This window comes from Carassius carassius, chromosome 37, assembly GCF_963082965.1.
Source record: "Carassius carassius chromosome 37, fCarCar2.1, whole genome shotgun sequence".
NCBI lineage: Eukaryota > Metazoa > Chordata > Actinopteri > Cypriniformes > Cyprinidae > Carassius > Carassius carassius.
In genome coordinates, this window is record NC_081791.1 from 17,912,059 (window position 1) to 17,929,114 (window position 17,056).

Consider the following 17,056-nt stretch of genomic DNA (forward strand, 5'->3'; position numbering starts at 1 on the left):
TTCTGGATATTAAAATCACATTTTAACAGGAAGTCGATACCTCCAAACTTTTTGAAAATTTCGCTGGGGATATGATAACAAAAGCTCTTATTGTTAAGGAAAGATTTTAACCAGTTAATTTTCAGTGTTCCGTTAATAAAATCAAAATCAATAGCCTGTAGGCCTCCTTCTTTGTATTCTTTGGTCATTTCTGTTCTTTTAATATAGTGCATTTTCTTTTTCCAAATATAATCAAAGTTGATTTGGTTGACCTTTTTGATGGCTCTGTTAGGGATGGCCAACGAATACGCCGGGTAGATACATCTGGATATACTTTCCATCTTAGTAAGGAAGACCCGCCCAAGTAAACTAATGTCTCTCAATAAACAGGAGTTAAGTTTAGTTTGACATTCGGTTATTATTCTCCACACATTCAAATTTTCACTTTCAGCTGGGTTTCTTGATATGTGAATTCCTAAGTATTTGACAACAGATCTTATAGGAATGTTGTATGCTTCTGTTAAGTCACTTTGATGAATTGGCATTAATTCACATTTGTTCAAATTAAGTTTAAGCCCAGAGGCACTCGAGAACGTATTAATTGCTTGTATTATTTTAGGGGTCTCAGTTAGGTGTTTCATAAAAATGGTAGTGTCATCTGCAAGCTGGCTTATGACAACAGGTAGCCCCATAACATTCAATGGAGCAATTTCTGAAATTTTAATAAAAATAGAAAGCATTTCTGTGGCAATAATAAAGAGAAAAGGAGAGATAGGACACCCTTGTTTGACTCCCCGTTTAATAGCATATCTTGGTGATGTACCACTTGGTAACGAAATTGAGCTATTTGAATTATCATAAAGAGACTCTATGGTGGCACGAAATTTGTTTCCAAAGCCTAAAAGTTTTAAACACTGAAAAATAAAAGGGTGTTCGATAGAGTCAAAGGCTTTATAAAAGTCGAGAAATAAAATAAAACCATCATCCTCTATTAAATGATTATAATCTAGGAGATCGATCACCAAACGGATGTTATTGTGGATTGATCTGTCTTTCATAAATCCGGATTGGGAGTCACTTATAATTGTATCTAGTTTACTTTTTAATCTATTAGCATAAGCAAGGGTTACAATTTTATAATCAGTATTCAATAACGTGATAGGTCTAAGGTTATCCAATATTTTGGAGTCTTTACCGGGTTTTGGGATTAAAGTAATTATTCCTTGTCTCATAGTGGGCGGAAAAGATAAATTGTCGGTTGCTTCCTTTAACATGAGAATGAACGGATTTTTTAATAGATCCCAGAAGTGTCGGTAGAAATTGGAAGTAAGGCCCTCACAGCCGGGAGATTTATTTAAAGATAGGTTTTCTTGTAGCAGAACTTCACCAGCGTTAGCATCCCAATGACTCCCATTCATTTTGGCGTCACTTTGACAGCGAATAACTTTACATCTGAGGCGTTTAAAGACTCCATTTGTCCATTATTCATTTCTAAAGATACACGACAATGTATAAAGGGCTCCATTACCTTCTATGTTACATTATGGCCCCGTAGAAACAGTTTTTGTAAAAATAGGCTAACGATTGCGTCATAACCACTCGACTCTCTGTCGCACAGAAGAGAAATTACCGTACAGACAGGAGGAGAAGCTCGCAGGCAGTCGGGGAGAAGTCAAGAGAGAAGCCCATAGATACAAGCCCTGGCGTTACATTTTAAAATACTATACAAAATAATTAATCAGAATACTTACTCCTGCTCACTCACGCCAAAGAACTCCCCGCTCAAGCTCGCCGTCTCTGCAAGATTAACGATGGCAGTTTTTGCACGCACAGCTGCTAGAAGATTTACATCTGTCAGACAGGTTGCTGATGTCATCAAGCTTAGTTTGAGTCTGCGCGTCAGAAACGGAAGTGCTAAAAATCGCTAAAAATGGGCTTCACTTGTCTCAGTTGAGTTCCAATGGGGTCGCTGTGTCCATTTCTTTTACTGTCTATGCTGCACACATACACATGCTTATTCTTGGGATTCCACAACTTCCCTTGATCATCCTCACAACTTATTGCTTGTACTTGTAGCCATTTTGTCCTCCTTTCCGGTTCTGTATGTTTATTAGGAAGGATGTAGAACTTCAATTAATAATTTATTAGTTTATTGGAGGTACAGAAAACGATACAGCAAACTCTTTGGAATGATTGTCCCATGTATTTCAATTGGCGCCAAGGCAATGTTTTCCCCCACGGGCTAAATTCACATCACGTGACGGGGCAGCTCAAAGCCTCTAAAGGGTTAACTAAGTAAATGTCCCATTGGCAGCCAGGATTCGGTCTCTCCACCAATCCTGTCTCTCCTTTCAGCTCTTCCCGCCTCAGTCATGTGACCTGAGCAGGAACAGGGTTGATGGGGATCCAAGCCATGCTTTCTCAGTTCCTGAACAACACAAGCGACATGTCCGCGGAGCAGAAGGAGCTCACACAGACACCACTACTCAAGATATGGGTGCCAGGAATGGGCAGTTCCCTAGGCCAAAGGAGAGGCTGTAAGTGAGGGGATAATTTAATTCACCTGTCTTTCCGTTTACTATATTTGCTTAATCCTGTTCCGTTAAAATGTTTGGTGCATTAAGAGTGTTAATGTCATGTAGATGATCAACCCGGGTGTTGTGAACTTTAGCCCCTGCCTGCTGTTGTTTTGAAGTTGCACAGATTTGTGTTTTTGAAAGCTTTGTTTCTGCAGTTCTGGCAATAGAATGAACAGGAATTTTAAGTAACGTTGGTTAGGTCCGGTTCGCGAACGAATCGTTCGATTTAACTGTTTTTTTTTTCTTCGTGAACCGGTTGAACCAGTTCACCAAATCGGACTGAATCGTTTGTAACGGTTCGCGTCTCCAATAAGCATTAATCCACAAATTACTTGTTGTTAACATTTTTTTTTAACGTGGCTGACACTCAGTCTGTGTCGAAATAAACCAATATCCCGGAGCCCAATACCAATATACACTGACAATATACACTATACACTGATGAACACAAGCAGAGCAGCATGTGTGCAGCGAGCCAGATAACGAACGAACACGCCCACTGCTGAAGGCCAAATAAAGTGCTTTTGCTTTCGCAAAAAAAAAACAAAGCGTCTCCCTGCTGACATGGCTGCATTAACACTAATGCGCTTCCTGAAACCACGCCTTCTTTCTTTGCGTGATGATATGGGCAGTATTACATAAATAGTTCCACATCGTGACGTAGACACGTGGGGATGTGTTTGAACGAGTCATTTTAGCCCAATCTGGATCAGCCTTCTCTTTTACATAGAATAAATCCTTTTGTCGGAGACTTTGAGCTTTATAACTCTGCAGATCTTATACATTTCCCACATAGCTATATACCACACTAAAGAACAGAAAAATAGAAATCGCATCATATGACCCCTTTAACAACAAATACATTGCAATGGATCAGTCCTAGACTAGACTGCCTGGTTTTTATTTTTGTTGTTGTTAGTTATTATTCTTGTTATTATTAAGTCTTCTCAATGTATCAGTGATAATTACAAAATTATTCATTTGATGATAAATTGATGATAAATCATAAATCGGTTAGTCTTGACTGGCAGCGCTGCACTGCACAAATCAGCTCACGTCTGTTCTGCGGGACTTGATGAAAGAGATGAAGTGGCCAGAAGAAACAGTGAATTGTAGCTACATCACAGACCTGTTCAGGGCTTAAAGTACAGGTCAGTTTCATCTGTAAATACGCTAGATAGTTTTGTTTATTAACCTAGTTGAGTATTAAACTGCTAGTATATGTTAGGCTATCAGTAGCACCCCATTATTATCATCATTCAGAATGCTGTCCTAAAGGACATCAATATTGATTGTAATGTTACATTAGCAGAGACCGAGATTCACATGGACTTATATGTACAGGGAGGGAGCTTGAGAAGACGGCAACACAAAATTGAGTCACAGCCTAATAATTCAATAGTGTGTTCATTATTAGAATTTTTCAACAAATATATTGTACATTTTATAATTTTGACATTTAGGAACTTTGTGTTCTAATACACTAGTCAAGTGTTTTGATCAGTAAATTTTTTTATGTTTTTTAAGGAAGTCTCTTCTGCTCACCACACCTGCATTAATTTTTTTAATCCAAAATGCAGCAAAAATAGCAATATTGTGAAATATATATATATATATATTTTAAAATGACAGATTTCTATTTGAATATATTTTAAAATGTAATTTCTTCTTGTGATTCCAAAGCTGAATTTTCAGCGTCATTACTCCACTCTTCAGTGCCACATGATCCTACAGAAATCATTCTATGCTGATTTTCTCCCCAAAAAACATTTATTATTATTACATTGAAAACAGATACAATTTTTTTTTTCAGGTTTCTTTGTTGAATAGAAAATTCAGAAGAACAGCGTTTATCTGAAATTTGTAACATTGTAAATTACTTTATCATCACTTTTGATCAATTTAAAGCATCCTTGCTAAATAAAGTTCATAATTTCTATACCCCCCCCCCCATTCATCAGAAAATTCTGATGTACTCAACTGTTTTTAATATTGATAATAGTAACAACAACAGCAGCAAATCGTTCTTAAACAGCAAATCAGCATATTAGAATGATTTCTGAAGAATGTGATACTGAAGTCTGCAGTAATGATGCTGAAAATTCAGCTTTTTGATCACAGAAATAAATTACATTTTAAAATATATTACAATCTAAAGCAGTTATTTTAAATAGTAAAAATATTTCACAATATTACTGCTCCTGCTGTACTTTGGATTAAATAAATGCAGGATTGGTGGGTGGGAGGTGCAGAGATATTAGGGAAAATTAAGAAAAGGGAAGGTGCAAGAGAGAAACTTTATTATTTTCCACGGCCCGAGACCAAGGATTTAGATCTTTTTATGTGATGGCCATACGAATAATAGGGTTATCTGTAGTTTTAGAAATTGTTTTGGATGTATAGGCTACATAAAGAAAAAAGGGGCCAAAATCACACCTTTTGGGGTACAACAACTTGTCATTGAAGCAGTACCCTTAAAAGTACATTTGGTCTTTTTTTAAATTTTTTTTTTTTTTTGTTTTTTTTTTTTACCCCTAATAGGTAAGCCTACAAATTAGTACCTTAAGAGTATGAATTACTTAATAGAAAATATTTCTATTTTAGAAATTCTATTATAACACTGTTCACAAGTTTTCATTCATCAATAAATCCTGAAAAAACCATCACAGATTCCCTCCAAAAAATATATATATAAAAATTGCATGCATGTAAGCCTATGATCAAACAAAATATTTATATTTACGTTTGTATATGATGGTTTTATAAATTTCCCCCGAATTTCCAATTAATTCCTGAAAATTCCTATAAGTTCCCATCAATTGCCTTAAGTTTCTGGTAAGTTTCAGATTTTAAATATTTCCAAAATTCCACAGATGAAGTTCCCATGGAAGGTTTCCAGAAAATTTCCACCCTTTTGAAACCCTAGACACAACCACTTCGGGTCTTGCAGTCTCTGCTTATGAGCTGATGAGTTGAATCAGGTGTGATAACTGAGGGAGACATACAAAATGTGCAGGGCGTACTCCAGAACAGGTTTGAGAACCAATTCGCTAGAAGATGTACGGTTTTCATTGCAGAAGTCTGTGGGTTTTTGTATGTACTTTGAAGCTAATGTGTCAGCCCTCTGCTTGGACTGCTACCATTTTTCTCAAATGAAACAGACTGTTAGATTAATGTTGCACTGGCATTATCTTGTAAATGTATATGTACCGTATTTTTCGGACTATAAGTCGCACCTGAGTATAAGTCGCATCAGCCCAAAAATACGTCATGACGAGGAAAAAAAACATATATAAGTCGCACTGGACTATAAGTCGCATTTATTTAGAACCAAGAACCAAGAGAAAACATTACCGTCTCCAGCCGCGAGAGGGCGCTCTGTGTCTTCAGTGTAGACTACAGGAGCACTGAGCAGCATAGAGCGCCCTCTCGCGGCTGGAGACGGTAATGTTTTCTCTTGGTTCATTTGTCTGTTCATTTCTCTTGGTTCATGTCGATTTAATTTTGATAAATAAGTCGCACCTGACTATAAGCAGGAACAGCCAAACTATGAAAAAAAGTGTGACTTATAGTCCGGAAAATACGGTAATCTCCTACTCCAACATCTTCATGTGATTAAACCTTATTCAAACTTTAATGTCCATGTTTTCTTCTGGTCCATAGCCTCACGACCCCAGTTTACAAACTGTCCCACAATGATTGTGATGGTTGGTCTGCCAGCCAGGGGAAAGACCTACATCTCCAAAAAGTTAACCCGATACCTAAATTGGATTGGAGTCCCTACTCAAGGTTAGTGTATATATTATGAAGTTAATGATCAGCTCTTAATGGCAAGTATTTGATTATGCAAGCATAATTCACATGTTATACACACGTGTGTGTGTGTGTGTGTGTGTGTGTGTAAAAACCTGATTCCAAAAAAAGTCGGGACACTGTACAAATTGTGAATAAAAACGGAATGCAATGATGTGGAAGTTTCAAATTTCAATATTTTATTCAGAATACAACACTGATGACATCAGATGTTTAAACTTAGAAAATGTATAATTTGAAAATGAAAATAAGTTGATTTTAAATTTCATGGCACCAGCACATCTCAAAGTTGGGACAAGGCCATGTTTACCACTATGTGGCATCTCCTCTTCTTTTTATAACAGTCTGCAAACGTCTGGGGACTGAAGAGACATGTTGCTCAAGTTTAAGAATACAAATGTTTTTTCATTCTTATCTAATACAGGCTTCTAGTTGTCAACTGTCTTAGGTGGACTTTGATGCATCTTCCTCTTTATGATGCACCAAATGTTTTCTATGGGTGAACGATCTGGACTGCAGGCTGGCCATTTCAGTACCCGGATCCTTCTACTCAGCCATGATGTTGTAATTGAAGCAGTATGTGGTCTGGCATTGTCATGTTGGAAAATGCAAGGTCTTCCCTGAAAGAGACGACGTCTGAATGGGAGCATATGTTGTTCTAGAACTTGGATATAGCTTTCAGCATTGATGTGCCTTTCCAGATGTGTAAGCTTCCCATGCCACACGCACTCAGGCAACCCCATACCATCAGAGATGCAGGCTTCTGAACTGAGCGCTGATAACAACTTGGGTTGTCCTTGTCCTCTTTAGTCCGGATGACATGGCATCCCAGTTTTCCAAAAAGTACTTAAAATTTTGATTCGTCTGACCACAGAGCACTTTTCCACTTTGCCTCAGTCCATTTTAAATGAGCCTTGGCCCAGACAAAACGCCTGCGCTTCTGGATCATGTTTAGATATGGCTTCTTTTTTGACCTATAGAGTTTTAGCCGGCAACGACGAATGGCACGGTGGATTGTGTTCACCGACAATGTTTTCCGAAAGTATTCCTGAGCCCATGTTGCGATTTCCATTACAGTAGCATTCCTTAGCTCTTTTTATACCAAATCATGTTGCCAATTGATCTAATAAGTTGCAAATTGGTCCTCCAGCTGTTCCTTATGTATATTTAACTTTTCTGGCCTGTTATTGCTACCTGTCCCAACTTGTTTGGAAAGTGTTGCTCTCATGAAATCCAAAATGAGCCAATATTTGGCATGACATTTCAAAATGTCTCACTTTCAACATTTGTTATCTATATTCTATTGTGAATAAAATTTTAGTTTATGAGATTTGTAAATTATTCCATTCCTTTTTTACTCACAATTTGTACAGTGTCCCAACTTTTTTGGAATCGGGTTTGTATATGTAAGGAATAATTGATGATGGGCCGTTGAATTATTAGAAAAATAATGCACACCCAAGGTGGTGATGCGGCCACGAGGTGAAGCGGAGTGACCGTTACAACTCGGGTTTGCATTATTTTTCTAATAATGGTCCAGAGTCAATTATTCCACTTATACTATGGTTACCACACCTCAAGACATTGATCCGATTATTTATTTAAAGGGATTCGTCTGGTTTTTGTACTTAAATCGCTAATGTGAGTAGAATTATTTCGGTAGCACTTTATTTTACAGTCCTGTTCCCCATGTACATACTATGTACTTATTATAGTAATTACAATAACTATGTAATAACTAGGTACTTGCCCTAAACCTACCCCTAAACCCATCCCTACCCCATGTAGTTACCTTGTATTACCAGAACTTTCTTAGATAAATACACTGTAAGTACTCTAGAAGTACATGTAAGTTCACGTACTGTAAAATAAAGTGCAAACATTATTTCTTTCGAATCTCATCCAATGCCTCTTTTGCTAGTACCAAAATGTAGTTTTAAAGCTGGTAACGGAGGTTTGAGCCATTGATGGCATTCTAATGCAGTTATTAATGAAGTTATTAGAAAGAGAGCGAGATCGATAGAGACTCACAGAGAGAAAAAGAAAGAGAGCGAGAGCTTGTGTGAATTAGGCTAACGTACCTCTGTTGTCTCTAAACACTCTTCTGCTGCAGCGTCTCTAATAACAGCGTTGTTATTACATAGCTAGTGAGAGATATCATGTGTAGCTTTTAAGTTGCTACACTATATAGACTAACTGATAAAATTGTCAGGGCAGTGCTTGCAACACCTTTTTGTGCAAACTGCGTGACCGTTATTACAGTTATGCGAAGTGATATGGAACTGTAATGCAGTCAAGAGAGCTGCCTGGAACTACGTTGGCTGACGAATGTTCTGAGGTGTGCAATTATTTTCTGGGAAACACACGGTGAACGTTGTTCCAGGCAGCTCTCTTGACTGCATTACAGTTCCATATCACGCGTAGTAAAACTGTAATAACGGAAATTACAAAACTAACAAAAACAAAAACATGACAGACGATTTTCTGAAAATAAATACACATGACATTTCTCACTTGCGAGGTAATAACAGTGCTGTTTAGAGACGCTGCTGCAGAAGACTTTTGAGGGAAGCACAGAGGAAGCCTAATTCACACAAGTGCTCTCTCTGTGCTTCTCTGTCACTCCTTTCTAATAACTTCATTAATAACTGCATTAGAATGCTATCAACGGCTCAAGCAAAAGAACCAGCAAAAGAGGAGTTTGATGAGATGCGGAAGAAATAATCCTACACATAATCGTGATTTTAAGTACAAAAACTTTACAAATCCTTTTAAATGTATCATCTGATTGATGTCTTGAGGTGGTAACCGTAGTATAAGATTTGAGTTATGGCCGCATCACCACCTCGGGTGTGCATTATTTGTCTAATAATTCAACGGTCAGTTGTCAATTATAGTCATATAGTTTAAGATGGCGGCGCGTCCACACGCAGCGGCTTCTCTCTGTCCCGACAGAACGATGTTTTCGTGTTTTTGTCTTGTGAGTCGCAGTGTTTTTGTACGTCGTCGTCGCGTCTACCTGTCTGTAAGCGCAAATACAGTTGCGAGTTTCTGCTCGATGTCGGCAGAACCGCATTTTTACAGTTAAACTCCGCGCACGCAGAACAGCTGCGGGATCTCTGTCTGCTAAGGAGGCCTTCACCATCACCGACCCCCACTACTGCATCTCGCCCAGAGCTGAGGCGCCACAAGCGGTGTGAGAGGAAGCAGAAGAGGGGTAAACGGGGAGGTATCCAGGCTAGGCTAACGGCTAACCCACACAAGCCATCTATCCCCACCATCGTACTCGCTAACGTATGCTCGTTGGACAATAAACTGGACTACATTCGATTACTACGCTCAACTCAGAGGACTGTAAGAGACTGTTGTGTTTTTGTGTTCACGGAAACATGGCTCAGCAACAGCGTTCCAGACCGCGCTATTCAGCTCGACCAGCTGACGTGCTATCGAGCAGACAGAGCTCTAGACCTAAAGAGAGTGTTTCCAAAAATACACCAACACATTAACTTTCCTACACGAGGTAATAACATTTTGGACTTTGTTTACACCACACAGAGAGGAGCTTACAAAGCCCTCCCCCTCCCCCACCTTGGAGCCTCAGACCACATCACTGTCATGCTAATGCCTGCATAGAGACCACTCATTAAAGTCGCCAAACCAGTTTACAAACAGATTAAAGTGTGGCCAGAAGGATCATCAGAGGTTCTTAAAGACTGCATCAACACAACTGACTGGGACATGTTTAAGCAGGCTGCCACATGCAATAACACCACTGACCTCCAGGAGTACTCAGAGACTGTCACTGCCTACATCAACAAGTGTATTGATGATGTAACGGTCACAAAAACCATCACTGTCCGGGCCAACCAGAAGCCATGGATGACAGGGGAGGTCTACAGCCACTAGGCATGCACTAGTCACTTTGTGCAGCATTGGTCTGCTCACTACCTCATTCAGCATGGAACTGACGTCATTCCACTACCTCATTAGTCAGTTAAATAAAATAACTGCTCTTGAGCCCTTTGTCACTTGTCACTTAAATCAGACTTAAGGTATTTTTAATAAGGGATTTTTTTGCACAAAATCTTTTATCTGCACTGTTGTTCACTTCATTGATTTGCACTATATATGTCATTTGCTTTGCGCTGCTTTATTTAACTTTATTTTTAATTTTATTATATGCCTTTTTTTACATTCTCTTATTGTATAGATGTATCTACATTTTATATATGATCTAGATTTTTAGGCTTTAATGTTAATTTTATCTGTATGCACCGGGGTCTGAGAGAAACGCAATTTCGATTCTCTGTATGTATGTATGTATGTATGTACTGTACATGTGGAAATTGACAATAAAGCAGAATTGAACTTGAATTATTCCTTATATATATGATGCATATGTATACACACACATATACAATGTGTATTTATAAAATGAACATATTAAATTATTTACTATATGTATAGGTGCATCTCAATAAATTAGAATGTCATGCAAAAGTTAATTTCAGTAATTCAACTCAAATTGTGAAACTTGTGTTAAATTCAGTGCACACATACTGAAGTAGTTTAAGTCTTTGGTTCTTTTAATTGTGATGATTTTGGCTCACATTTAACAAACCCACCAATTCACTATCTCAACAAATTAGAATACTTCATAAGAACAAAAAAAAAATTGCTGGCCTTCTGGAAATTGTTCATTTACTGTACATGTACACAATACTTGGTAGGGCTCCTTTTGCTTTAATTAAAAGTGTGAGTGACGTGACATTCAGCCAAGTATGGTGACCCATACTCAGAATTCGTGCTCTGCATTTAACCCATCCAAAATGCACACACACAGAGCAGTGAACACACACACACTGTGAACACAGACCTGGAGCAGTGGGCAGCCATTTATGCTGCGGCACCCGGGGAGCAGTTGGGGGTTCAATGCCTTGCTCAAGGGCACCTAAGTCGTGTTATTGCCGGCCCGAGATTCGAACCCACAACCCTAGGGTTAGGAGTCAAACTCTCTAACCACTAGGCCACGACTTCCCCTAATTACTGCCACAATTCAGCGTGGCATGGAGGTGATCAGTTTGTGGCACTGTTGAGTAGGTATGGAAGCCTCATTTTCCTCTTGACAGTACCACATAGGTTTGGTGAGTTTGCTGGCCAGTCAAGCACACCAACAGCATGGTCATTTAACCAACTTTTGGTGCTTTTGGCAGTGTGGGCAGGTGCCAAGTCCTGCTGGAAAATGAAATTAGCATCTTCAAAAAGCTTGTCAGCAGAAGGAAGCATGAAGTGCTCCAAAATTACTTGGTAAATGGGTGCAGTGACGTTTTCAAAAAAACACAATGGACCAACACCAGCAGATGACATTGCATCCCGAATTTTCACAGACTGTGGAAACTTAACACTGGACTTCAAGCAACTTGGGCTATGAGTTTCTCCACCCTTCCCCCAGACTTTAGGACCTTGGTTTCCAAATGAATTACAAAACTTGCTCTCATCTGAAAAAAGAACTTTGGACCACTGGGCAACAGTCCAGTTCTTCTTCTCCTTAGCCCTCTGATGTTGTCTGTGGTTCAGCAAATTCCTTGACATGTCTGTGTGTGGTGGCTCTTGATGCCTTGACCCCAGCCTCAGTCCATTCCTTGTGAAGTTCTCAAATTTTCTATCCTCATAAGGCTGCGGTTCTCTCGGTTGGTTATGCATATTTTTCTTCCACACTTTTTCCTTTCACTCAACTTTCTGTTTGGATAAAAACATGCTTGGATGCAGCACTCTGTGAACAACCAGCTTCTTTGGCAATGATGTCTGTGGCTTACCCTCCTTGTGAAGGGTGTCAATGATTGTCTTCTGGTCAGATCAGCAGTCTTCCCCATGATTGTGTAGCCTAGTGAACCAAACTGAGAGACCATTTTGAAGGCTCAGGAAACCTTTGCAGGTGTTTTGAGTTGATTAGCTGATTGGCATGTCACAATATTCAGATTTTCTGAGATAGTGAATTGGTGGGTTTTTGTTAAATGTGAGCCAAAATCATCACAATTAAAAGAACCAAAGACTTAAACTACTTCAGTCTGTGTGCACTGCAATTTTATATACAAGTTTCACAATTTGAGTTGATTTACTGAAACTTTTCCACAACATTGTAATTTGAGATGTAATTTAATTTTAAATAAAAAATATGTAGTGTGTAAATCTGTTTAAAAAAAACTGCTAACTAACTTTTATTTTTTCAAAGTCTTTAATTTAGGTCAGTATCGAAGGGAAGTTGTGCAGACATACAAGAACTATGAATTTTTTCATCCAGACAATGAAGAGGCCATGAAAATCCGCAGGTACAATACATTTAGGATGATAGTACATAACTTCTAAATAAGCAGTGTTATTTGATTATGAACGTCTTGTGTACATATCTATGTATTAGGTGTCATTTGTTCAATAATGTCTGTGTATTATATGTTCAGAGCCTATGCCTCAAATGCCCTTAAGGACATCGCCAATTACTTTACCAAGGAGCAGGGACAAGTTGCAGTGAGTCAATAATGTAATGGATAACGGTTCTTCTTGTCTGTCCAAACTATGAATTAAACTTTTCAAGCTACTATGTGAAGCTGTCTGACTTAACATCCAATATGATTCAGAATTTATCAGCTTAGTCTGTGATTCTCAGCATTTTTATTGAGGAGTTAACCAATCATTGAGGTAAATCTGTCTCTGACAAATGCACTTCACAGGTATTTGATTCCACCAATACTACGGGAGAGAGAAGAGGAGTCATCCTCAGTTTTGCCAAGGAGAAGGGCTATAAGGCAAGTACAGGGTTTTGCTTACTCTGACTGCATTTTGAATGTCTGCCTCACATCTTCTTTGCATTGTATTTAATGTGATGATTGATGGGATGTTACTTAAAGACTGTAGTTTTTTAATTTCATAAAAAAATGTAAGTACTAGAAGAAATTGTTGTGCTCCAAGCTTAAATCAAATTGCCTCAGGTGTGTAGAACCAAAAATTGAATACATTCATTTATATCATATGTAAACCAGAGCCATTGCTCCAGGGGGATCTAGCTAGATAATAATGTGACAGTATGCTTAATGAATTGTTATAATGCAGAAAAGAAGAAAAAAACAAACAAATGACTGCCTGACCTCTAATCTTAATGTTTTATATTAATCATGGATCAATGTTCAATATTAATCTTGGATAACCCCATAAATCCAGTGTCGAGTAAGGTATGATTAGTTTTCACGTCCAATTCATTTTCATTGTATCTGTGAATGATGATTGACCGTGGTAAAGCTGACTTTTTTTTTTATTTACAGCCATTTGATTTGTTAAAAAGAACTAGATTATATTTAGTGCTGAGAGTCTGAATATAATTAATTTTTGAACTGAGCAAACCGATTCAGATCAGAGTTTGAATGAGATATCGAGTTGATTGTGTCAGCATGCTTGGCTGCAGGGCAACAGCAATATAGTGTTTTGCAATGCTTTGGAAAGAAGTAGTTTGTTAATAGACTACATCATTTTGAAAACAGTTAAACTGCTGTCAAGTAAATGATGGTTTAGCAACCAACCTTTCACAGTTTTTTTTTTTTTTTACGTGCAGGTGTTTTTCATTGAGTCAGTTTGTGATGACCCAGAAATCATTGAGGCAAATACAACGGTAACATTGAATGTTATTAAAATATTAATAATGTTAGACTATTAAAAATGTTGTAAGATGAGAGAACTTTCATTATTCTTTCCTGTTTTGCCAGCAAGTAAAACTGAGCAGCCCAGATTATGAAAACTGCGACAAAGAGGAAGCACTGGTGGACTTTCTGAAGCGTATCGATTGTTATAAAATGTCCTATGTCCCCCTGGACGAGGAAAAGGACAGGTACACGGTTGCCAATGTTTTAAATGTATTAAGATGTTATGTGCATCATTTTCAACTATTATGGACTCAACTCGTTTACTTCTTCTCTGCTCTGCTTCTCCATTTCTTTCATAAGACACCTTTCCTTCATTAAGATCTTTAACGTGGGATCCAGGTACCTCGTCAACCGCGTCCAGGATCACATTCAGAGTCGTATAGTGTATTACCTCATGAACATCCACGTCACACCGCGATCCATCTATCTGAGCCGCCATGGAGAAAGTGAGCTCAACCTGCTTGGAAGAATCGGTGGAGACACAGGCCTCTCTTCACAGGGCCAAAAGGTGATTTGCTTCATTGACCAAGATTTTATATTTAGTTTAAGTAGATCAGTTTATGTGTGAAAGCGTCAAGGTGTATCCTTGTTGGAGATTAACTTTGTAAATACCTCACTGTTTTTGAATATCGGTTTTCACAGCTACAAAGAAAAAATTGCATTTTGACATTTATCACTAAGCTCTATTTTTGCTGGACAAAAACGATGTCTCAGTATAAATAAAAAAAGGCCAAAACACAAAAAAAGAGACACTTTCAGATGTATCCGGATTGTGGATGTAGCCCTAATTCTAGCATAATTTCTGTGATTTCAATCTTCCTTACACACCGATATAGACTAGACTTGTGTCTGTTTTGATGTATAGTATGCTAAGGCCCTTGCAGAGTTCATCAGGGGTCAGTCCATCAAGGACCTGAAGGTGTGGACCAGCCACATGAAGAGGACCATACAGACAGCAGAGGCACTGGGCGTCCCATATGAACAGTGGAAGGCATTGAATGAAATCGATGCGGTAAGCTAGTTATGCTCTCTATATATTAAAGGTATATGCATGTGAAATGCAAATGTCAAGGAAAATGATTGAACTCTGGTACATTTCAAGGGTGTATGTGAGGAGATGACATACGAGGAGATTCAAGAAACCCATCCAGAAGAGTTTGCCTTAAGAGACCAGGACAAGTACCGCTATCGATATCCAAAGGGTGAAGTGAGTCCTTTACACAACGTAATTGTGTTAAAACGAGTTTGTGCGAAAATGTGTGCTACTGGTCAGAAATTTGGGATAGTTAAGAATTTTGTTTTTGTTTTTGAAAGGTATTTTATACTCACGAAAAGCTGCATTTATTTGATCAAAAATACAGTAATGGTTTGAAATATTATTAAAATAACCATTTTCTATTTTGATGTATTAAAATTTATAATTATTCCTGTGATGGTAAAGGTAGATATTTAAGGAGTCACTACTCCAGTCTTCAGGTAATATGAAATTCAGAAATCATTCTAAAATGCAAATTTTATTTTGTTAGCTTTTTTTTTTTTTTTTAACTTAAAAGATTTGTGAAAACTGAGATACATGACAACTCTGAAGTTTGTGGTAAGAAAGATTTAAATAAAATTAAGAAATTAATGTTAATTCAGGAAGTATGCACTAAATTCATCAAAAGTGACCGTAAAGACATTTACATATAATGTTACAGAAGATTTTGGGTTTCATATTAATGCTTTTTATTCATCAAAGAGTTTAAAAAAAATGCATCACATTTATATACAAAAATATTAAGCTGCAAAGACTTTTCAACCTTGATAATAAGAACCATTACTTATAATTAAGCACCAACAGTAATTGATAGTACTAAATCAACATTTTAGGATCATGTGACATCTTAGGACCGGAGTAACAGTTGCTGAAAGTTCAACATTGCCATCACACAAATAAATTAAATTTTTAAATGTATTAAATTTTAAAATGGTTATTTCAAATTGCAATATTTCACAATATTACTGTTTACAGTATTTTCCTTTCCTGTGTTCTGCAGTCGTATGAAGACCTGATGCACCGTCTAGAGCCAGTCATAATGGAGCTTGAGAGACAAGAGAATGTGCTCGTCATCTGCCACCAGGCAGTCATGCGGTGTCTACTGGCATACTTTCTGGACAAAAGTGAAGGTCTAAACCAAAAACGGCCAACAATTGCTTTCACTGTCATAGCATCTTTCATGCAAATTATACATCTCTGATTTCTCCACAGATGATCTACCGTATCTAAAGTGTCCTTTGCATACTGTTCTCAAACTAACTCCATTAGCTTATGGTGAGTAGACATAGCCATGTTTATTTCTAACATGGATCTGTTTATGTTTAGGGTCTAATATGTGGTCCTGGTATCTTTTTTTTTTTTTGGTCTTCAGTCTGAGAGAACTATTCTGTAGATATGTTTGAGAAACAATTATTATAAAATGATGAACCCAGCATGTAAAATAGTTTTTGGGCAGTACCACCTTTACTATATTAATGAAAAACACAATAACATTAGAGTTCCAACATAATCTGTTGAAATTTATATATAGTTGATTGAACATAACCCGCTACTACATGATTTTCCCTCATTATATTATTAATGAGAAGTGCTACACATGAGTACAGCATGTTCTTTTATGTCCTCCTTGCAGGATGCAAAGTGGAGTCCTTCTATTTAAACATCCAAGCAGTGAACACACACAGGGACAGACCCACAGTAAGTCATGAAACCCTCCGGAAAGATGAAGAATTTTAATTGCTGATCAATGTCTAAAAGTGAATGATTTGTTGTTGTTTTTTTTGCTTTCCAGAATGTGAATGTCGCAAGAAAGCCAGAAGAAGCACTACAGACTGTACCCGAACATCTATAATCATAAAAAAAATTGTACATTTGCCATTTTTGCAGAGTTAATCTACACATAGATTGTGTAAGTGGAAACAAGGTGGAAGGAATTTAAAAGGATATGAGCATGTTTC

The 17,056-nt window shown here is 37.7% G+C and overlaps 1 protein-coding gene across 2 annotated transcripts; it reads left to right on the plus strand.

Annotated features, from left to right (window-relative positions):
* The first annotated feature begins 2,322 nt into the window (after window positions 1-2,322).
* Window positions 2,323-17,026, plus strand: pfkfb1 (6-phosphofructo-2-kinase/fructose-2,6-biphosphatase 1). Of its 2 annotated transcripts, none has more exons than XM_059527921.1 (14): window positions 2,323-2,516; window positions 6,222-6,347; window positions 12,604-12,700; window positions 12,830-12,896; window positions 13,100-13,174; window positions 13,975-14,031; window positions 14,126-14,247; window positions 14,363-14,570; window positions 14,928-15,074; window positions 15,165-15,269; window positions 16,099-16,222; window positions 16,311-16,373; window positions 16,732-16,796; window positions 16,891-17,026. In XM_059527921.1, exons 1-14 carry the CDS (start codon window positions 2,378-2,380, stop codon window positions 16,948-16,950), a joined length of 1,455 nt encoding a protein of 484 aa, XP_059383904.1. In that variant the 5' UTR covers window positions 2,323-2,377; the 3' UTR covers window positions 16,951-17,026. The 2 variants fall into 2 exon arrangements, with proteins under 2 accessions (XP_059383904.1, XP_059383903.1); XM_059527920.1 differs by having other exon boundaries at window positions 2,325-2,516; window positions 16,099-16,228.
* Window positions 17,027-17,056: the final 30 nt, after the last annotated feature.